This window comes from Notothenia coriiceps, unplaced genomic scaffold, assembly GCF_000735185.1.
Source record: "Notothenia coriiceps isolate Sejong01 unplaced genomic scaffold, NC01 NC01_scaffold00004877, whole genome shotgun sequence".
Lineage (NCBI taxonomy): Eukaryota > Metazoa > Chordata > Actinopteri > Perciformes > Nototheniidae > Notothenia > Notothenia coriiceps.
The window spans coordinates 208,468-231,449 of NW_011337578.1; the positions used below are offsets into that span (position 1 = coordinate 208,468).

Sequence of the window (22,982 nt, forward strand, 5' to 3'; positions counted from 1 at the left end):
AGCGTCCAGGCAGCTCCCGTTTGAGCATATGCCTTGAGTTACACATAGCTCCAACGATCCATCACAGTGTCTCTCCACACACACACACACCAGGGTTTCCGTTAGCCGGTAATTACCGGTTTTTAGCTGGTAAAATGTAATAAACACCGGTAAATTCAAAACCTGCCGGTCAAAATGTCCGATGCCCCGATCAATTGGCCGCCGATCATTATCGGCCGATATTCACTCTTAATAGTTTGATCTGTGCTCTCTATAAAGTCCAATCAGGAGAGCTGGATCTGATGGCGAGAGAGAGATCAGATCAGCTGCTGAGTCTGACCTTAAGCCCCGCCCACTGTTTAGCGCGCTGCATGAGAAACTGACGGGCTGTCAGGAGGAGAGAGAGGGAGAGAGGAAAAGAGAGGATCCGTTTCTCCCGTGTTATTATTCAAAGTTAATGTAAACTTTTGAATAATGTACTTCATCTACTACAAGTAGTTTGTTTGAATGTAATAATTATGTTGTTTGTGGAATCATTTATTGAAAAATGAATCTGAATTTTTCGATCTGTTACGATTATAATCTGAAGCAATATAAAAATGAGCCCCATTAACTGAGTTTTAAACATCAGCATATATCCGGTCCTAGTCCGGTAATTACCTGCTAACGGAAACTCTGCTTCACAATTCTTATTATTATTATTATTGAAACATGACCGGTAAGTTTCAAATGTGTCCGGTAAAATAAATTCTGTCCGGACGTTTGACCGGCGAGAAAAAATCCTAGCGGAAACCCTGGTTGGATCAATCTCTTCTTACATCAGTTGCCATCAGTTCGTCAGCATCATTGATGGATGCTACTGTCGTCTCTCCTTGGGAGATGAAGCCGTAGTCATAGGGGTTGTTGGTGATAAGCAGCATTTCTAAAAAGCAAAAGAGAGATGTTTGTTGTTGTATGTTAGGGATACAACAACCTTGGAACTTCTTGTTGTTAGTGGCCCAAAGCCCCTTTTTTTACTTACCAAGCAGCTCAGGCTTTTTCTGAGACAGAATCTGATAGAAGATGTGGTAATCCCTCTCAGCCTTAAGCTGATAGGTGACCCGGGACTTTTCCAGCAGATCTGTGAAGACATAAGAAGTGGGGAGGTGATCATTGGGAACATAGAAACGGACAAGATGAAAGTCTGGAGAAAACTCTGCTTACATGTCTCAATGTCAGCTGAGGCCAGCTTTCCACTGGCTGCAAAGTGAATTCTGATGAATTTACCCTAGAGTGTATGACAAAATGAAAATGTTACAATGTTATACACTCAAAGTAGTATTTATTTACAGACAGATACTTACAAATCTGGAGGAGTTGTCATTCCTGATGGTCTTTGCGTTACCAAAGGCCTCTAAAGCAGGGTTAGCCTGAATGATTTGATCCTCCAGAGAACCCTAGGGGAATACAGGTACGCAAATTGTATTAACAACACAAAGAGAAAAGTATGCAATATGCAGTTAAAAGATTTCAGCATTTTCACCTTTTTGTCACTGCCTGCATCCTTTTTCCCGCCTGCAGCTGCAATGCTGGCAAAGTACTGGATGACTCTCTTGGTATTGACAGTTTTCCCAGCACCGGATTCTCCACTGAAGTTGCAAATGATATTGTTTTATAAATTGACAAATGTGAAACACACAGTACCCCATGTGCAACTAGACAGGTTTTTAAATTTACGAACAAACATTAGTTACGATCAGTAAATAAGTCAATTCTTTTCAACATGTTGTTTTATTCCAGTGCTCTATAGCTAACAGTGGCAATAGACTAGAGTAGTGGCCAGCATAAGCGTTTGCTTCTAACTGAATCACATATTTACACTGTAAAAAACAATCAATAATTGCCATTAAATCTATTATTCAGTGTTTATTCATTGTATATTCATGTATTCTTATACACTGCACTAACATGCACAATTGTCTTTACCACTTAAAATATATAGTACTGGGTCTACATGGAGCATAAATGCTGAAACTCACAAAACCAACAAATAACATTCCTTGGAGAGCCGATTAATGCCACCTGCTCTAATTCTAACAGCATCATATAATTCTCAATTGCAGCATAACAAAGTAATGAAGAGATAACTCACGTGATGAGAATTGACTGATTTTCCCTGTCTAGAAAAGAGAAGAAAGGATCACTTAAAGAATACTAGGATTCCTAAGCGTTTTAATGATTAGCCTTTTATTAACATATGATAACTGAAAGTGAATTACCTGACAGCATGTACTGGTAGGCATTGTCAGAGATGGAGAAGATATGAGGAGGAGCTTCAGCCCTCTTCTTTCCTCTGTAGGCAACAACCACCTCTTGGTTGTAGACTGGCAGCCCCTTGTAGGGGTTGACAGTCACGCAGAAGAGACCAGAGTAGGTCTGTCGTATAAGGGGAATGACAAAATATAGTTATTTCAGATGCTGAGATGTCTTAATAACGAAGGAAAGTTACAGTTCAGGCATTTGTCTTACGTAAATCATCCATGCTGCATAACGCTCTTTGAGGTTAAACAGCACAGCGGGCTCATGGAGGAAGGTGAACATCGCCATGTCTTCAATTTTATCAAACTTTGGCGGGTTCTGAGGGTGTACATCGCACTCCTTCACTGTGACAGTCTGAAATGGAGATAGTCAGTATTAATACATTGTTATAACTCAAACAAGAGCTTTTTGTGTGTATAGGAAGGAAAACAGCAAGCCACTGTGCATCAGAGTCTCTGATTTCCACTGTTTCTCTGCCATGTATGACTAAAGGAAAATTAGACCTGATTTCATATTTGTCTTAGTTAGGAAACCAGTTGCCGCAAGGGCAGCTGTAACTGCCAGCTTACTGACCTTCCCTTTTGCAGTCTCAGCAGTGACTTTGTCTCCATCACGGCTGATGATGGAAGCCTTCACATATTCCTCATCAGGATCTGTAACAAAGCACTCCTTCTTCATGTCAAAGGCACGGGTCTGGGCCTCCAGGCGCTCCCGGTCTGACTTCCTCAGGTACGGGGCTGCTGCCCCAAAGTCTCTCATGACAGAGTCACCCATTGTTCACCTTGTCTATAGAAAAAAAGAAAGCATATGCTTATAAACAGTCCAATTTGAATTAGTTAATTAATCCTACATTGGTGTTATACTTTGTTCAAATCAAACACATTTGAGACGTTCAGATGCTCTTACCTTACCAATCCCTATTGATGCCACGGAGGTGTAATGGTCCTGAGGAAATGAACAATGGAAACGGATGAGAAAATTCTGCAGTCCACACTAACAGAGGTAATGCTTTAGAGTCAAAGTGTAGTCAGTGATTTCAGAACGCTTGTCTCTCCACCTTACCTTGAGATAGAATGGTGACCTATTGGGCGTTTTACCATGGGCTCTTTATAAACAAAGCCTGTCTGCCATATATGGAGGAGCGTTCAGGGTGCAGGAATGTTATTGTGTCTGCGTAGGGTTGGGGGTTCATAGAGGGAGGGGTTAATGAGTTCCTGAGTGCAATATAGAAATCAGCAGGTCCTAGTCTTATCAGTGATGGGGTCTGCATGCTGACATAGCCATATTAGGAGCTCCATGCACTCCAGTGATTAATCATAGGTGCCTTCAAGCAGCCAGGGACGGCAACTCAATCTTTAAATAGACACAGGGAGGAATTATTTTCTCTTCATCTGTTAAGTTTGCTTCTGTTACAGGAACAATACATGTTGTACTGAGCAGAAGCATCCTCACCTCAGACCGGCAGGACTGAACATTTGAAATATGTGTAAAAGTTTATGATTAAATAGATGTGTTCATATCGATGGTGAGGTGTTCAACTTAAGGATGTCAAATAATGTACATTCAAATGTTACTTTCAGAATTTATTGCCACTGTCTTTTTTTGTTTAAAAAATGTACAATGTGGACAAACAACTAACAGACAACAATATTACAGTTACACAAATTCTAGCAAACACATAAAAAAAAGGATTAAATGAAAAGCATGCAGGTGAAGGACAAAATTAAATAAATCATTAAAAACTGTAACAATGAGTGAGTTAAAAAAGTTTATGGTATATATTATATGTGTATTTTGTTTTCCATATTTGTGATACAGTAAGAATATAGCAATCATTACATTGTTATTCTATAAAGGCTTGCATTAGAGAAGATAAAGTGTTAAATGATTTATAAATTGGGAAATAATTAAGTATACTTCACGCATACTGCATCTGGGAACAACAATAAGAAAACTAAAAGATTGTTTATATTCTTTGCATGATATACAACAATCCAGAGTATTTTCTTCAATGTAGACTCCTGGTCTTGTTGTGTAAACACAAAGGAAGACGCAGAACATCTCTGGGGAGATATTCGAGAGAAGTATGTTATGTATGGGTCTCAATTACCCAGAAGGCTTAAGTGGAGTCGCAGTGAGGCATTGGTAGCATATTGTGTTTATTTATCATAGAATGGACTTTACTGTAAGATAAATCAGATACCAAATGGTTGGGTCTAAATTAAGAACATGGGTCTGTGGGATTATTCAGGCGGCAAGTCCTGGGCGACACAAACAAGGGACTGCCACAGGTGACATTCTTGAGAATTACTGAAAGGCAGAAATGATGACACACAATAGAGAGCTATGTCAGCATTACATGCTCCGATGAGACACCAAGGTCACTGTGGAAGCCTTCTCCCATTATCAGACAGCAGCTAACGAAAGCTGGCCCCTCAGTTACAGACCTGTTGACATGGCATTGTGTCTTTGAGGACAAAGATAGCTGCGTGAAATTCCTCTGTAGCACAGAGCCCTAATCGAGGAAAACAGCCTTCAGTTGGAGCAGATGATAGCCCCACGCTGGGTATTGTCTCACAAATATAATGGGAGTGACAGGTCTATTCCACAGCCCATAACTTTTAATGTTCCTTTTAAATGCCCCTCCTATATGGGGTCTGAGCCTAAGCTTCAGTTTTACATCAGCAGACTAACTTTAAGGTAGTATTCTAATAGCTACTCCGTTAACAATATGCTTCTCCAAAAGTAGATATAAACCTTCCTACTGCCCACCCTTAGCTGCTGTTTAACAAGCCCAGTGACTCCTAAACACATTTTAATTTACATTTGATTCCCCTTATCCAAAAAGACTTTTAAAACAAACCATAACATTCATTGTAATTAAATATAACAACCACATTGCACAGCCCATCACTGGCACCAGTAATCACAGCCGCTTCAGAGGTTAAGAGATAAAAGGAGGGTCAACAGCTGGTGACAAGTGCTGAGATTATTTCCATTCTGATAGCTGTTTCGACAGCTGGCGTCAGGGGGCCAAATGGAAGTGAGATATTCCATGCCCCTGCTAAAGACCAAGTGAAGATAACACTGACCTCACAGGTCAAACTTTTATTAATGAACGGGAACATGTTTCAAATGCTTTGTTTATCACAACCAATTAACATTGTCACCACATGTATCCATTAAATACAAACAAGGGAAGGACATAAAGAGAGCCTCAAGCCACATGTCTCTTTGTTCTGTGCTCCCGAAGGAAAGTATTTTAAAAGCCTGATTTAACTAGAAAGCTTTCTTCTTATTTTACCCGTGACTTCATTGCTATTTTATAGTTTTTTAGGTATTTTATCTCTTTTTAACCGTAAAGCAACTGTAAAAGTATTTCATAAATAAAGTGTGTAACTATCATTATTGTTTTAGTCACTATCTTGTTTTGATTTTGTTTTTGGATCCCAATTAAAATAGCACTTAGTTATTATTTATATTTGATCACATAATGCTCCTTCCGTTTTCTGTTGTTTGAGCTTTCTGTAAATGACCAATTTTGCTTTTATAAACAGCCGCTGATGCTGTTGCTTCTGCTGGAAAAGCAAACGACTCTCTATAAAACAGAGGGATTTCCCCCGGAGGGACCTGAGTCAGACCGGTGTGTAAAATATTTTATAAACTGGCTCTAAACTAAATCCCTTTTGGGTTAGAAGGCTCAGTGGTAGTTGCAAACACATGCTTTCCACATCTCAGATAGGACCATTAACATCATTAAGCATGTTGGAGATGGTCTAATTATAGAGGCAGTACACTTTTTCCATCTTTGGCCAGTCCCCTCACTCATGTGAGCATGGTCTCAGATGTCCTGTTAATCATGCCGATAATCCTCAACACACTGTGCTGCATGTGGTGAGCCTCTTCAACATAGGTGTGAATAAGCTTCCATTAGCTGATGGATACCTGCTTGTTCACTCAGGGAGTTGAGGACCTGACATGTAATAAGAGAAGAGACAGGACTCCCTGAATTTCACACGACGGGTGTCTGGGGCCTGCCTCTCCTCCCTCCTTCTGCCCAAATGATTATTTAGCTTCCAGCATCAGCAGCAATGACTGAGACCTGCAGCAGCACCGAGGCAAAGCTCTGAACAGACAGGTAACCATAGCACTCTTAGTACAGGGAAAACATCATTATAGTTGGTTGTGATTTGCTGTTGTCTGTTTCATTATATGATCTATGTTATTGGTGCTTCTTTGAAATCCTCTCTAGCCCTTTGGAGGTATTTGCCGAGCAGCTGCCAGTAATTATTCATGGTATTATGGAAAGTCTGAGTATGAGCATTGGTTCATTGTTGACCTTGAGGCCCAGACTGGGATTTCTTTTACTCTATTTTAAGAAAAGGATTTGATTTATCTCTCTCTCTCTCTCTCTTCTAGCAATCACTACAACTCAACGTCCCTCTTTTTAGGACATCTGCCACTACACTGCATTTGGTCCCAAGAGTTTTCCTGCTTTGGCCTAATTCTGTTCTTCCTGATTCATGATTCCTTTACTGACGCCTATCAGTTTCTTTGTAAATGTAGTAGACTAATGTATTTCATCCCAAATTGTAAAATGTATTATTCAAAATATAGGCACTCTTACTTTTTCTTTGCGAGTGACCAGTCTAGGGGCGGGGTGGTGCAGTGGGCTGTGCGTTTGATCATCAGATCAAGGGGGGCATTGGGGCCACTGCGTCAGGCCGTTGTGTCCTTGGGCGCTTCACCTGAATTTGCTCCTGTGGGTATTGTCCACAGTACATGACCATTACATGTATGTGTAATGTGTATTTGTAAGGAGCGCTTTGAGAGTCATTGAAAAAGCGCTATAATAAATATAAGGATTATTATTATTATTTCTGATCGATTTAAGTTTCCTTAAACACAGTATTCCTAATACATTGTGTCAAGAACAAACACTTTCTTAAGAATGGAAGAACACAACGGCGTTAACATTTTTGATGAGATTTTATTAAGCATTACAGGTTGTGATAGCAAAGGGAATCAATACAATGGAGTAGTAAGGCCTCTATTGGGAAAAAATCCCAATCTGAGATTTCCAATATTAAGTCATAATATTTTGAAAATAAAGTCTCAATATGATAGGTTGCTATGAATGATATTATGCGTATAGTTGCTATTCAATTTCATTTGCATACTTTAATCTTTTTGAACAGTCCAAAGGCCACTGAAGCCCTCAGTTATTCTGACTGGTTCCTTCCCTATGCTAGTATCTTCCTACTCACGAGGCTTTCCATTGAAATCCTAAGGGAAGTGTGTGTATAGCTGCACTTTATCAGGTGGTGAAGATTTATGTGTCAATGTGTTTTCCAACTGTTTTGTTGAACTGTGTTCCTTCCAAATGAAATTACAACTACATTTGTGTCATAATACAACTTGAAATATAATGACTTTATTCTAATTAGAAAGCATGTTTTTAGTTGCAATACAATGCCCTTTTTTCTCTAAATATTACAACTTTATTCTTGAAATCTTAAAATTTTCTCCCATGTCGGCCTTATACTCTGTTCTACAGCACACAGCGGGCTAAGGGATTTCTGCAGGCTCCAAAGCTTCACTCTTCCTCAAACACTTTCTGTTGCAGCCCAGGAATTTGGAAAAAAAGAAAAAGAGAAAGCTGTTAAGACTGCAGATAAGCAATGCTTTAATGCCATAAAGCAATGTATTCATTAACAGACAAATGTACACTAAAGCACACTTGTACTAATACTCAAAAAGCAGAGCAGCATGTTAAATTAGCCAGCAGAGGGCAGCAGGTGTCAGGGTGAGATGCTGAGCACCTGCTGCAGAGTGCATGGTTCAAACCTTGGGGCCCACATCACGGCTCTTGGCACGCAGCTTGTTGACCTGAGTCTCAGCAATGTCAGCTCTCTCTTCAGCCTCATCCAGCTCGTGCTGCTGCTTCCGGAACTTACCGAGGTGAACATTAGCCTGTTCCTCCTGTTGAGGATTGGTACAAATAGAAATAGTTACCTATTGACAGGGGGGAAAAGCCAAATGAAAACCACACTTCACACATTGGCAGACTTACAGCATCCTCAGTAGTTCTCTTGTAAGATTTAACCTTCAACTGCAGCTTATCTACCAGGTCTTGGAGTCGGGCAATATTCTTGCGGTCTTCCTCACTCTGTGGAAATACAAGCACATTTCCTTCCAATACATTTCAACCACACAGAAAGATTATTAAAGCTAGTTACGTCACAAACCTGATAGGTAAGTTCCTTCATACGGCGTTCGTATTTACGGATGCCTTTCACAGCTTCGGTGCTTTTCTTTTGCTCCAGTTCCACCTCATTTTCCAGCTCCTTCACCTGCTCAAGGACAGTGTTTTTTCAATAAATGTTCTCATAACCTCTTCAACATCACTATATAACACTAATGACTAATCAAAAGAAATACTAACCCTGGCCTCGAGCTTCTGGATCTGCTTCTTGCCTCCCTTCATAGCGATCTGTTCAGCTTCATCCAGACGGTGCTGCAGCAGATCCAGAAGCTCGAGGCCAGGGTTAGTATTTCTTTTGATTAGTCANGCACTGAAGGTGAGAGAAAGGCAATGTTTAGCTCTTAACCAACCAAGACAAACACTGTCCTTTGTAACTAGACCTCCGTTTTATAACCTTCACTTTCTTTCTTCAGATGCTGACAAAGTTAGCATATCTGATGGGCCTGAACACTTCCGACCTCATCAAAAGTCTCTGTCACCCGAGAGTCAAAGTCGGAAATGAGTGGGTCACAAAGGGACAAAGTGTTGCTCAAGTAAGAACAAAAAAACTGTTCTAAAACTATTAAAGGAGCACATTATGTTTTCCATATGGCTACTTCTGCATGGGATAAAGGTTGCATGCTACATTTCAAATGTATGTTGCCTATTCCAAAGGTGACCTACGCTGTTGGAGCTCTATCAAAGGCTGTTTATGAAAAGATGTTCCTGTGGATGGTGATAAGAATCAACCAGTCACTGGAGACCAGACAGCCTCGCCAGTACTTTATTGGTGTACTGGACATTGCTGGATTTGAGATCTTTGATGTGAGTTATCTGATTAGACCAACTCGTTCCCAATATAAAATGGATAGAAAGTCTGACCTGTTTCTTCTTTACAGTTGAACACCTTTGAGCAGCTGTGCATCAACTTCACCAATGAAAAACTGCAACAGTTTTTCAACCACCACATGTTTGTGCTGGAGCAAGAAGAGTACAAGAAAGAGGGCATTGAATGGACTTTCATCGATTTTGGAATGGATTTGCAGGCCTGTATTGACCTGATTGAAAAGGTAAGAGAGTGGATTATTACATTTTCTTGAATCAACAAAAAGCAAGTCTTTTGAAACAATTTACATTTTTCTCCTTTCAGCCCATGGGTATCATGTCCATCCTTGAAGAGGAGTGCATGTTCCCCAAAGCCTCTGATATTACCTTTAAATCCAAGCTCTATGACAACCATCTCGGGAAGTCTGGTAACTTCCAGAAGCCCAGAGTTATCAAAGGGAGACCAGAGGCCCACTTTGGCCTGATGCACTACGCTGGAACTGTTGACTATAATATAAACAACTGGCTGGTGAAAAACAAGGATCCTCTGAATGAGACTGTTGTTGGATTCTACCAGAAGTCCAATCTCAAGCTGTTATCCGTCCTGTTTATTAATTATGCTGGAGCTGATCCAGGTACCCTGGCATGAATATCTTGTTTGGAAATGACACCCTCTCTTCTCTAGCTAAAAGGTTACATTTTAACAGTTATTTTTCTTAACAGTTGCAGGTGAGGAGCAGGAAGGCAAAAAAGAGAAGAGAAAGAAGAAGGGTGCATCGTTTCAGACTGTGTCCGCACTTCACAGGGTATTTTCTATGAATGTTTTTATCCTAGGATATTATATTTTGTATGGTTCTGAATATCTTAACAGCCAGCTATAAATATGTGATTCATCACATTAATAGGAAAACCTGAACAAGCTGATGACCAACTTGAGGTCCACTCACCCTCACTTTGTACGCTGCATCATCCCCAATGAGACCAAGACTCCTGGGGCCATGGAGAACCCTCTGGTGATGCACCAGCTGCGCTGTAACGGTGTGCTGGAAGGCATCAGGATCTGCAGAAAGGGCTTTCCCAACAGGATCCTGTATGGAGATTTCAAACAGAGGTATTATCAGACTCAAGCCCGGCCCTTTAAAATTAGAAGCAGAAGTCCAGAATATTATTAAGAGATTAAGATTTTTACAAATATTTTATTTTTCAGATATCGCATCTTGAATGCCGCTGCCATTCCTGACGGCCAGTTCATCGACAGCAGGAAGGGAGCTGAGAAACTTCTTGGGTCTCTGGATATTGACCACAATCAGTACAAGTTTGGACACACAAAGGTATCATCTGAAGTTTTCTGATATTAACGAGAATAAACAATCGGTAGGAGATGAAGAAGGTAGCACAACAGTAAAATACCCATTGTTGTTATTAGGTGTTCTTCAAGGCTGGTTTGCTGGGTCTGCTTGAGGAGATGAGAGACGAGCGGCTCTCCAAAATCATCACTGCTATTCAAGCCAGATCCCGTGGCCTCTTGTCTCGTATTGAGTATCAGAAGATTGTGGAACGCAGGTATCTTATGTTTACAGCTGATGACATCGGGAACAATTCAAAGGTTATTGTTGGTTGATTAATAGCCTTTCATTTTATTCAACACATATTTTAGAGAAGCATTATTGGTGATCCAATGGAATGTCCGTTCATTCATGGGGGTCAAGAATTGGCCCTGGATGAAGCTGTTCTTCAAGATCAAACCCCTGTTGAGATCGGCTGAATCAGAAAAGGAAATGGCCAACATGAAGGAAGAATTCCTGAAGCTGAAAGAGGCCTTTGCAAAATCTGAAGCTCGCAGAAAGGAACTGGAGGAGAAAATGGTTTCTCTGCTTCAAGAGCAGAACGACCTGCAGCTCCAAGTTCAAACAGTGAGAATGCTATCTCAAATGCAATGTATTTTTTGAAAATGTCCTGTCATTAATGTATGTGCTAATGAAGTGAGATGTTTCGTAGGAGCAAGATAATCTCTGTGATGCAGAAGAAAGATGCGAGGGGCTGATCAAGAGCAAGATCCAGCTTGAGGCAAAAGCCAAAGAGCTCACGGAGAGGCTGGAGGATGAAGAGGAGATGAATGCTGAAATGACTGCTAAGAAGAGGAAGCTGGAGGATGAGTGCTCTGAGCTGAAGAAAGACATTGATGACTTAGAGTTAACTCTGGCTAAGGTGGAGAAGGAAAAGCATGCCACAGAGAACAAGGTATGAAACTTATCTTAAACATTTTTTGGATCAGTACTTGATCAGGCCTCTAGTAACTTATGTTTTCATGAATTAATAGGTAAAGAACCTGGTGGAAGAGATGGCTGGTCAGGATGAAATCATTGCTAAGTTGACCAAAGAAAAGAAAGCCCTACAGGAATCTCATCAGCAAACACTGGATGATCTTCAGAGTGAAGAAGACAAAGTCAACACTCTGACCAAGGCCAAGACTAAGCTGGAGCAGCAAGTGGATGATGTAAGCATTATTATCAAAAGTGTATATGATGTAAGTATTACAAAATGATGAATTCACGACTGTTGTAAACAAACCTATTTGTATTAAGCTCGAGGGATCTCTTGAGCAAGAGAAGAAGGTTCGAATGGACCTTGAGAGAGCTAAGAGAAAGCTGGAGGGAGACTTAAAGTTGACCCTGGAGACGTTAATGGATTTAGAAAATGACAAGATACAACTGGAGGAGCACCTGAAAAAGTACACATTCAGCATGACATTGTTCATTCACTACGGTCACTTAATACTGTGTAGCCAGTTTTAAATGTTCCAATAATCTTGTAACAAATAAACAAAATGTTGCAGGAAAGACTTTGAGATCAGCCAGCTGAACGGGAAAATTGAAGATGATCAAGCAATCATCATTCAACTCCAGAAAAAGCTGAAGGAGCTGCAGGTACAACATTGTACTAAAGGAACTTAATTAAAAGTTAGGAAATTATAACTCACATTTAAAATATGTTGTTCTGACACTAGGCTCGTGTAGAGGAGCTTGAGGAAGAGCTTGAAGCAGAGCGAGCTGCTCGAGCTAAGGTGGAAAAGCAGAGAGCCGAGTTGGCCAGAGAGCTGGAGGAGATCAGTGAGAGGCTGGAGGAAGCTGGTGGAAGCAACATCTGCCCAGATTGAGATGAACAAGAAGAGAAGAAGGCTGAGCTACAGAAACCCGCAGAGACCTTGAAGAGGCTACTTTACAGCATGAACGCCACTTCTGCCACATCCAGGAAGAAACAAGCTGACAGTGTGGCTGATCTGGGAGAGCAGATAGACAACCTGCAGAGAGTCAAGCAGAAACTGGAGAAGGAGAAGAGTGAGCTCAGAATGGAGCTGGATGATGTGGTCTCCAATATGGAACACATAGCCAAGTCAAAGGTATGTGCGCATGAAGATGTTCAAGGTACATTTCCACACTGATGGAACTGACTGATAACTGGTAAGGAATTGTGACAATGCAATAGCCTAGGGAGATGCAACATCAGTTAACAGTGCACATAGTATCTACAATTATATTGAGTTGTTCTTAATATTATTATTCCCTCTAAGTTGGGAATGCAATATAGTGAATAAATGTCTAGAGATGTTTCATTCTGAAAAGTAATCAACATTGTTTGTGAACTATTTCTTTTGAAGATTACCTTGGAAAAGACCTGCAGAACTTTGGAAGATCAAATGAATGAATACAGGAGCAAGTGTGATGAATACCAGAGATCTATTAATGACTTCACCACTCAGAGAGCCAAGCTTCTAGCTGAGAATGGTCAGTTTAACACGTTTCAATAAAAAAAAAAAAAATTGTTTGATGTAAAACAATCTAATTCAAAAACCGAACTTTGGCCTCTTTAGGTGAGTTTTCAAGACAGCTGGAAGAGAAAGAATCTCTTGTTTCTCAGCTGACCAGAGGAAAAAATTGCTACACTCAACAACTTGAAGACATAAAAAGACAACTAGAAGAGGAAGTAAAAGTATGAAAACGGCAAAACGTATTAATTTACAGTATCTGTATATTTCAAATATTTTTCCATGTGGAAGAGGAATACCAACATTATCATTATTTATTCAGGCAAAGACTGCTTTAGCCCATGCAGTGCAGTCTGCTCGTCATGACTGTGATCTGCTCAGGGAGCAGTATGAGGAGGAGCAGGAGGCCAAGTCTGAATTGCAGCGTGGCATGTCCAAGGCCAACTCCGAGGTGGCTCAGTGGAGAGCTAAGTACGAAACTGATGCCATCCAAAAGACTGAGGAACTGGAGGAGGCCAAGTGAGTAACAACAAACACTTGTGTCACTAAAAGTAATGTCAACAAATTGCCACAAGTTGATTACAATTGCAGCTAGTAACTACAGCTTGAAGAGAAATGTAATTCATTCATTCAAAAATGTTGTTAGTTTGAAAGCTACAGGAGGCAGAGTCAGCTTGCCCTAATATTGTGTATGTTGTTTTATATATTTGAATTGCAATGTCTCCAGTTTGAATAAAGCCAGGCTCCTGTGTGGCATGTGGTTTCACATCACTACCTCCTTTATTTAATGTGCTTTAACAAAGCCATAACATGTCTCTAAAATAAAGAGACACTTAAGCAATCATTGGATAAGACTTGTTATCTTTTTCAGGAAAAAGCTGGCTCAGCGTCTGCAGGATGCTGAGGAGGCCGTTGAAGCAGTGAATGCTAAGTGTTCCTCTCTGGAGAAGACCAAACACAGGCTGCAGAATGAGATTGAAGATCTCATGGTGGATGTGGAGAGATCTAATGCTGCTGCTGCCGCTCTGGACAAGAAGCAAAGAAACTTTGACAAAGTACATCAGCATTTTTTATCATTAAAAACCTGGTTTTCAAAGTGAAAATGGTCTACTCAACCAATGCACAGTTTGCTGTTAAAAGTTTGAAGTGGTGATTTAGACGTGAAATGATACAACTTGTATCTCAATGTCTAGGTCCTGTCTGAGTGGAAACAGAAGTATGAAGAGTCTCAGTGTGAGCTGGAGAGCTCTCAGAAGGAAGCCAGGTCTTTGAGCACTGAGCTCTTCAAACTGAAGAATTCATATGAGGAGTCACTGGATCATCTGGATACCATGAAGAGAGAGAACAAGAATCTTCAGGGTAATATATATTAAGGTGTCTAAAATGGCATATCATACATATTTCAGGTGCCACAAAGTGAACTCTCATGACTCTCATACACAGAGGAGATGTCTGACCTCACTGAGCAAATTGGAGAGGGAGCAAAAAGCATTCATGAGTTGGAGAAAGCCCGCAAGCAGCTGGAGCAAGAAAAGAGTGAGATTCAGTCTGCCCTCGAGGAAGCAGAGGTAACACTTCAATGTCAAAGCTTTTTCTGATACATTTATCATTTGAGTTTCAAAGTTATAGTAGACATTTCTTTTTAAATACATTCCTGATTTCCATCTTAGGGGTCTCTTGAGCATGAGGAGGGAAAGATTCTAAGAGCCCAACTTGAGTTCAACCAGATTAAGGCAGACATGGAGCGTAAACTAGCTGAGAAAGACGAGGAGATGGAGCAGTCCAAGAGGAACCTGCAGAGGACCATTGACACCCTGCAGAGCTCTCTTGACGCGGAGACTCGCAGCAGGAACGAGGCTCTCCGTTTGAAGAAGAAGATGGAGGGAGACCTGAATGAGATGGAGATCCAGCTGAGCCAGGCAAACAGGCAGGCGGCTGAGGCTCAGAAACAGCTTAAATCTGTCCATGCACATCTTAAGGTGAAAAGGGGGAAATACCTTTATTGTAATTGGCATCATTACTTTGGTATCTTTGTAACTGGAGAATCTGATCATTCTACAGGACGCCCAGCTCCAGCTTGATGACTCTCTTCGATCCAATGAAGAGCTTAAGGAGAACAATGCCATTGTTGAGAGACGCAACAACCTGCTTCAGGCTGAAGTGGAAGAGCTCAGATCTGCTCTGGAGCAAACTGAAAGAGGACGCAAACTTGCTGAGCAAGAGCTGCTGGATGTTAGCGAACGTGTGCAGCTACTGCACTCACANTCTCGCTGCTTGGTCTTGACTTCATATTTCCATGATGCATGNTGGTATCAAAATGAATTCGAATGAATTTACCCTGAAAGAAAAACATTTGTCCTTTTTAACTACATGATTGCGTTTTCAAGTGAACTGAATACAAACAAGTAATCACAATTTATTCACACAGGGATTAGATACTTACAAATCTGGAAGAATTGTCATTCCTGATGGTCTTGGCATTACCAAAGGCCTCCAGAGCAGGGTTAGCCTGGATGATTTGATCCTCCAGAGAACCCTGTCAAAGAGGAACATTGTGTGGGCTCATTTTTGTTTAAAGCTACACAAAGAGACTTTAGCAACCTCTGGCTGCAGTTATTACAAAGTTTGAAGACATTTTAAGTTTACAATTTATATAGTAGCTGTCGAAAGTGGAAATCATGACAGGATTGTTTGTGAATTTGTAAGATACTATAAACTGATAATTTAATCAAGCAAGGTAGCAAAATCTATTCAATGTCAGTTCAGCCGGCTAAGTTATGGGAGTTAAATTTATCTTTTTGTTTAATGGTTTAATCTGTAGTTTCAATCAGAACCTCTCTGGCAACTCACACATTTGACAGAGTTATTATTATTTACCTTGTCTTTGGCATTGGGGTCTTTCTTTATGCCTCCAGATGCAATACTTGCAAAATACTGGATGACTCTCTTTGTGTTGACAGTCTTTCCTGCACCAGATTCTCCACTGTAATTGCAAACTCAAAAATCAATACCTAATGGCATCATATAATAAGATGATATTGCACAGCATATAGTGTCATTTTTGATAATCAGGTAAAACACAATACATACGTGATCAAAATAGACTGGTTTTCCCGGTCTAAAAAAACAAGTGTGCAGAAAGTGCAATATTGTAAGTATTAAGATTCAGCATAATAACAAAAATTACCGAAGCATTATTGGTCATTTGTACCTGACAGCATGTACTGGTAGCCATTGTCAGAGATGGAGAAGATATGAGGAGGAGCTTCAGCCCTCTTCTTTCCTCTGTAGGCAACAACCACCTCTTGGTTGTAGACTGGCAGCCCCTTGTAGGGGTTGACAGTCACGCAGAAGAGCCCAGAGTAGGTCTGTGAGATATAGAAACATTTTATTGTTTTACCAAATACTACTTGTAAATTGAACTTTTTTATGTTTATGATATATTGAAGATTCCACGTTTTGGACACACTGTAACCTTGGATTCATATACTACAAATATTTCGTATAGAATTCTTAATAGAGAACTAATTCATACATTTCTATGTAAAGGTGTATTTGATAACCTGGATAACATTCAGCCACTAGATGGCACACTCCACCTCACCCTTACATTTTGTTCACTATCAAAGCATTTGGTTGCTATTTTGATTCAAAATCAACATATGTAATGGACAGTGAAGATTACCATTCAGGTTTCAAAGAAAGCTTTATTTAGCTTAGCAGATAAGAAGAAGAGTGACCGCCTCTGATATAATTGTCAGCCTTTAAAACTATTTCAGCTGAGTCCAAAGAGCAAAAGCAATATTCACCGTGGTCTTCCTCCTTTTTTCACTGAGCATTTTGGATTGGAACAGGAGTAAAGCCAGGCCAATACTGTTGAATTATTCATTTGGTTTTGTTCACACTAAGAGGCCACTACCAAGATAACAGAGATCACATCTGCATTCTTAGCAACAGCATTTAATGAAACAACATTTTTAATTGAGGTAAACAGAAAATTCCTTTGGAACCCCTCAAAATTAAAAAGGAATTCACCTCCATAAGTTGTCCATAAGGAAAATCCATACTTGTGGTCTGTAACTTTTCAAAAGCTCAGTAGATATATTGTTTTATTTGTCTACATCAAAATGTTCTCAATACTACTTTTCAGAGTAGGTGCAAAATGATAGCTGAAAACGTTTTCTTTAGAGTGTAAACTTGGTGCACGGTACGGCTCATTGACAAATCGTATGTATTGTATTGTCGGCTACTCACGTAGATCATCCATGCTGCATAACGCTCTTTGAGATTAAACAACACAGCTGGTTCGTGGAGGAAGGTCAGCATGGCCATGTCCTCGATCTTGTCAAACTTTGGAGGATTTTGTTGCATGATGTCGACATCTTGGATAACGACAGTCTGAGAAAATAAATTGTTTTGTGAGACAATTTATTTTTGTTTATGCTGCCGGCTCATTTTGTTAACCTCCATGTGCTGCCTTATCATTGTCAACATTGCATGTGAAACATTACAAAGCATGCCACGCATTGTTAGTGACAGATGGCAGCAATACACCGTCTCATCACACACTTCACCCGAGACACAAATCATTCATATTTTTTATCGCCACTGATATACAAGTGGTCTGGTCAATTCATAATAATGAAATATAACAAATACTGTGTTAGTCATTCCTCACACTATTGTTCACACATTTTGACATATAAAGGTTAGACTTATAGTTTAATTGTTATTTCATCATTGCAACTATGATAAGAAAACCATATGTATTGGTAATAATTTTAAAACTAAATGTCTGAATTGTTATGTAAACACTGACCTTCCCATTCACCGTCTCTACAGTGACTTTGCTTCCTTCTCTGCTGCTGATGGTTGCCTTCACAAACTCTTCCACTGCATCCGGGACGAAGCATTCCCTCTTTATGTCGAAGGGACGCGTGGAAGCCTCCATACGCTCCTTGTCCGACTTCCTTAGGTACGAGGCAGCCGGCCCAAACACAGCCATCTGAGCATCCCCCATGGCTGCTCTGCTTTACAAACATGTAGAGAGGATACAAGGTTTTACACGTCTGTATCACATATTTCAGCCTTTAATACTCATTATCATGCATTGCCAAGTAAGCATTAGTAAAGGGAATTGTACCTGTGATTTCAACTCAGATGACAGATAAACTCAAGACTGGTATGGGTAAATCTGAAATAGACAGAGAAAAAAATAAATGAGACATTTTAAAGATTTTGTAAAAGAAAAGGAATTACAGTAGTTTAGCATCAGTATTTGTAAAAGTAACAGGTCTCTTTTTTTACTTAAAAGAGTATTTTGCATCATTAGAATAACAGAGTTAGTTCAAAAGATTAAAAGCATGTAAAAAGCAAAAAGTGGTATCTCATTACCTCGTTTTTGAGAAATGAGACCATATCTAAAACATTTACATGTTGTTTAAACTTCAGAATAATACAGCATGAATACAGAATCGATCCTGTGATGCAGACTTACCAAAGCCAGATGCTGAGGAAGCCTCTTCTAGACCAGTGAGGAAGGCAGGGATGAAATATATAACCCCCAGATAATCCTGCCTAACGGGGCCAAGGGCATCACCCTGACCTATTCACTACCAAAAAAAAACACGTATCTCAACAGGTTAGCTTCCAAACACTCCCCTTTACCCACTCACTCACACATTGTGGTAATCGCAATCACTTTCATCACTTACGACAGTGCTCTCTAATGGGTCTCTTGATGTCTGGTTGCCCTTTCTACTCACATCCAAAAAATTTGATTTTTCGGGAGTAGTGCCAGGGACTTTATCCTGCATAACTGGTCTGGGGCTCACCCAAGCATTGCCTCACTATCTATAATTCCACCACACTTTCCTTCAGTCATCTCTTGTCCTACATTCTTTTTACAAGTAAGGACTGGTCATGAATAGATACCAGGTTCTATTTATTGCCTGTAAAAAAAAAAAAAAAATCTCTGTCATTGATATCAAATTCAAATGTCATTTTCAATGTATAAGCTAATCTATTTCAGCACACTTAAAGCAACATGTGGTTAAAGTGCCTTGAACACTTCGGTAAGGGTTGGAGCAAATTATTTGTCTGACACATCAAATGATAAACAGAAAAATGATCAAGGCCATCCAAAAAGAACAAGTTACCAAGAAGAAGGATATATTCAAAATCATTTTTAAATGTGTGGCTAAGTCATTAAAAAGATCTTTGCATCCACAATTGTATACAGAGCAACCTCTCTGTGTTATCTTTCTCAACTTCTGAAGTGACTTGTTAAAGTAAAACAAAAAGTGAGGGTCTGGCTGAGGCCCTAACTGAACAGTCTTGACCTGTATATCACTAAACCCAGAGTTAAATCTTAAAACCTGCTAGTGGAAAAAACCACCCAGTGGAGGAGTCAGGCATGTATGACTTGGCTTTAACCAGCCTGTGCTGTGGGAAGCACTAACCCAAAAAGATGGGATTGCAAAATGAAATTCACCTGTTAAGTCATGGTCTGTTTGAGAACTCTTGAGTATCTGTCGTTGGTAATTCTTACTGTTGTTTGCAATGTCAATAATGTAATACTTTGCAAGCTACACCACACCAAGTGTCCACTCTGTCACCAGGGGCTAATTGGCTATTACTCCTCCATTAATATTAGGTAATCATCACCTTGTATTATAAGATACTTATCACTGCCAGGTTATAGGTCTATTGTTTAGAGTCAAGGCCGGTCAAGCTGTGGTCGGCATCCTGTCAGCAGCCACTACAGACACTCAAGAGACAGCTCTGCCATGATATCTTGAATGCTTTGAGCCAATGAAATAAAGCTTACACAGATGGACATGCTTCAAAGAAAACAATACTCCCTTTAGGGATGAAAACAGAAATGTGTCAAACAATGTGCAATGTGTTTTACAGTAAAAACAATAATGGAGAATCCCAGTCCGTCTCTTTTCAACACGGCCACATTCCCCTTTCCCGAAACTTTTTATTACCATTTTACATCCATCCACCAGATGTTTCTGACTTTCCCTTCTTTCTCCTTCACCTTCCCCCTGTCTTTGTCCTAAGAATTTACAAAACATGAATGTGAATCATGTGTGGTAACTTCTGTGCTTCCTGGAAAAAGCAGATTAAACTAAAGAAGAGTAGCCAGTAGATGATATGTAGTTAACGCTAATATTTTTTAAGTGAACATTGCTGCATTTATTGCAAAGTTCAGTTCAAATAAAAGGTCCCATTCCACTTCTAGACAGCGAGTTATCGTTCCATATAACTCTTGTCTCTCCATTGTTCTCTTATGATTATGGTATTAGGCTGTGTGCGGTTTATTAATAACTGTGGGTGGGGTGGATATAAGAAAATGCTTTTGTTTTATAGATGCCTGACCCCATTCTCTTCTCTGCATGACTGACCACACAAACAGAGTGGGAGCCAGTTTACCAGCCACACCATCAGGGGTATTTTCAGCCTGATAGCAGCAGGGGAGATAAGGCTTCACTTTTACTAGCGTTGAGTTTAACCATGCACAGAAGACACAGTCATGAGGAATAAATAACCACTCCGGTGAGACAAAGACCTTAAACCGAAGTGTTGTTCCAGTTTATTCTCTCAGTCATTATATGGCAGCTATATTTCAGACACAACCAATTTTGTTGTGATACTGAAAATGTGTAAACTATAGCTTTTGTCAACAGGTTTAAATCATCCTTGGAGTAAATGTCATTGATATTGCATTATGTAAAGCTGTGATGGATGTGATTGTTCCCATACTGTACATACATCCCTCACTCTGTGATTAATGAATTTGTCAATAAAAAAAACTTCCGACATTTGTCTTTTATGTAGGAATGAACCCAGAGCCTCCATCTATGGCCTTCCGTTTTGGAAAATGTTCATCAGCAGGGCAGGGGAGAGCAGAACAACAGGCAGCTGTTTGTATTCTCAGTCAGTGGAGGATCAGAGGTGTGATCCTACAGCTTACAGACCCTCTGGAGTCCTGGACGCCACACAGACACCAGGCCCATTCATGGATCGGCACTGGGAGGAGTTACACGGGGAGTATGTGGTGTAAGATCATCCTTGACTTAACTAATACCAAACAAACAACTAAGAGTGCCAAAAAAGGAACAATAGTTGAAGGATCCAATTTAAACAGCTGTCTAGAAGAGTTGCTTGCAGGGAAGGGGTAAGTAACCCTACAGTGAACAGACTTTAACACGAATAAATATATATCTATAGATATATATATCTATATATATATATCTATATATATAGATATATATAATGTTCCTTTAATGGTATGAAAATGTGTTTTTGTTTCATATTAAAACATCTTAAATAAAATCTGCTCCCTGTTCCTTATTGCAAAATCTATGAATGTGCAAATGTTGTTCATGTCAAAGTTTTGACTGCCAATATATTTAGCCTTTTTTATAACAAGAAACTGACTTTTTTTACATACTCTCAAGGTATTTTATGAAATATTGCTATGATGGTTTTAAAGGGCATACTTTACTAGTTTTTTTACTTTTTTAAGACATACTATGTTCTATATACTATTGATTTGACTAGAGAATTTGGGATATTTCTGATTAATATCAGTACTGCTTTTTTTTTTTAAATACAATGGTGTGACAAATTATCCTCAGACTTTTTCGACATGTTGTTTTTCCTGATATTTTTGACATTAATGAAATGTATTGTTATCTAATATTAATCAAATTGGTTTTTTGTTCGCAATTAAATAGTCTTAAATAAACATCTCCTCCTTCTCCAACATTAAAACATCTATTAATCTTTCTGATATTTTGGACATAATATAATATGTCGTTTTCTGATTTGTTCGTCATACGTCAATTATTCCTCTTTTTTTTTACATACTATACTGTGTTTTTTATTCAAATATTTTCCACCTATGTGGTTTTTTTTGTAATATTTTCGAAATACGAAACAGTAGTTTTTCGTATTTTCTTCGACATGCTATAATATATCATTTATTCTGATATTTTCGAACATACTATTAATTTTTTCTACAAACTATGTCGCTTTTTCTGATATTTTCGACATACTGTGTCGTTTTTCCTCATATGTCGTTTTACCTCATATGTTAGAAGCACTATACTACGTTGTTTTTCCTCATAATTTAGACATAGTATACTCAGTCGTTTTGTAACATTTTCGAAATTCCATACTATGTCGTTTATTCTGATATTTCGACATAGTATACTATGTTGTTTATTCTGATATTTTCAACTTAATATACTATGTAGTTTATTATGATGTTTTTGTCACTATGTCTTTTTTTCTGATATATATATTTTTTTTTAAAGAATATTTTTATTGCAGAAATGTATTGTATCAACCGCATTGGTATTGATACCAACAATCATATTTTCCATTTTCAGTAACAACAAAACAGCGGATTCAGAACATACTAGTACAATTAGGCAGTTGGCGGTTTTAAAACACATCCATGGGTGAGATAACAAGAAATTCAATATTCATGCTAGAAACAAGAGGGCAGTCCAAGAGAGCACATCAGGACAAAGAAAAGATTCCCATAGCAAATTGAAGAAAAAAAACAACAAGATAAAAGTTACAGGGTTAGCATTATTGATCCTTCATCCCACACCTTCATCCTCACCNCAGTAACAACAGAACAGCGGATTCAGAACATACTAGTACAATTAGGCAGTTGGCGATTTTAAAACACATCCATGGGTGAGATAACAAGAAATACAATATTCATGCTAGAAACAAGAGGGCAGTCCAAGAGAGCACATCAGGAAAAAGAAAAAATGTCCATAGCAAATCGAAGAAAAAAAACAACAAGATAAAAGTTACAGGATTAACATTATTGATCATTCATCC

General features: G+C 39.3%; 4 protein-coding genes across 4 annotated transcripts in view; 1 reads left to right on the forward strand and 3 right to left on the reverse strand.

Moving 5' to 3' along the window:
* LOC104942661 (myosin-6-like) overlaps positions 1-3,266 on the reverse strand; it is a 19,762-nt gene extending 16,496 nt beyond the window's left edge. Inside the window, 10 exon segments of the mRNA XM_010767912.1 lie at positions 798-901; positions 1,001-1,099; positions 1,183-1,246; positions 1,323-1,415; positions 1,502-1,607; positions 2,111-2,138; positions 2,238-2,394; positions 2,488-2,631; positions 2,851-3,063; positions 3,184-3,266. Coding sequence (XP_010766214.1) covers positions 798-901; positions 1,001-1,099; positions 1,183-1,246; positions 1,323-1,415; positions 1,502-1,607; positions 2,111-2,138; positions 2,238-2,394; positions 2,488-2,631; positions 2,851-3,051 — 996 coding nt within the window. The 5' untranslated portion in view covers positions 3,052-3,063; positions 3,184-3,266.
* Positions 3,267-7,247: 3,981 nt separating this feature from the next.
* On the reverse strand, positions 7,248-8,812 carry LOC104942662 (myosin-7-like; the record flags this gene model as incomplete). The annotated part of the gene is made up of 5 exons (XM_010767913.1): positions 7,248-7,894; positions 8,125-8,259; positions 8,351-8,446; positions 8,526-8,630; positions 8,723-8,812. Coding segments are annotated over 5 exons (447 nt in total), but the record flags the coding sequence as incomplete, so codon positions are not given.
* A 143-nt stretch (positions 8,813-8,955) lies between these two features.
* On the forward strand, positions 8,956-15,371 carry LOC104942663 (myosin-7-like; the record flags this gene model as incomplete). The annotated part of the gene is given in 25 exon segments (XM_010767915.1): positions 8,956-9,075; positions 9,197-9,346; positions 9,421-9,591; positions 9,672-9,981; positions 10,070-10,152; positions 10,252-10,457; positions 10,554-10,677; positions 10,773-10,909; positions 11,004-11,259; positions 11,345-11,587; positions 11,667-11,843; positions 11,932-12,077; positions 12,183-12,273; positions 12,354-12,482; positions 12,484-12,519; positions 12,521-12,577; positions 12,579-12,746; positions 13,005-13,131; positions 13,218-13,336; positions 13,435-13,631; positions 13,984-14,167; positions 14,306-14,471; positions 14,556-14,680; positions 14,783-15,091; positions 15,174-15,371. Coding segments are annotated over 25 exon segments (4,029 nt in total), but the record flags the coding sequence as incomplete, so codon positions are not given.
* Positions 15,372-15,378: 7 nt separating this feature from the next.
* LOC104942664 (myosin-6) lies at positions 15,379-18,664 on the reverse strand (the record flags this gene model as incomplete). The annotated part of the gene is made up of 9 exons (XM_010767916.1): positions 18,610-18,664; positions 18,256-18,306; positions 17,932-18,139; positions 17,367-17,510; positions 16,324-16,480; positions 16,203-16,230; positions 15,990-16,095; positions 15,556-15,648; positions 15,379-15,450 (listed from the first exon to the last, which is right to left on the reverse strand). Coding segments are annotated over exons 3-9 (801 nt in total), but the record flags the coding sequence as incomplete, so codon positions are not given.
* Between the last annotated feature and the right edge of the window lie 4,318 nt (positions 18,665-22,982).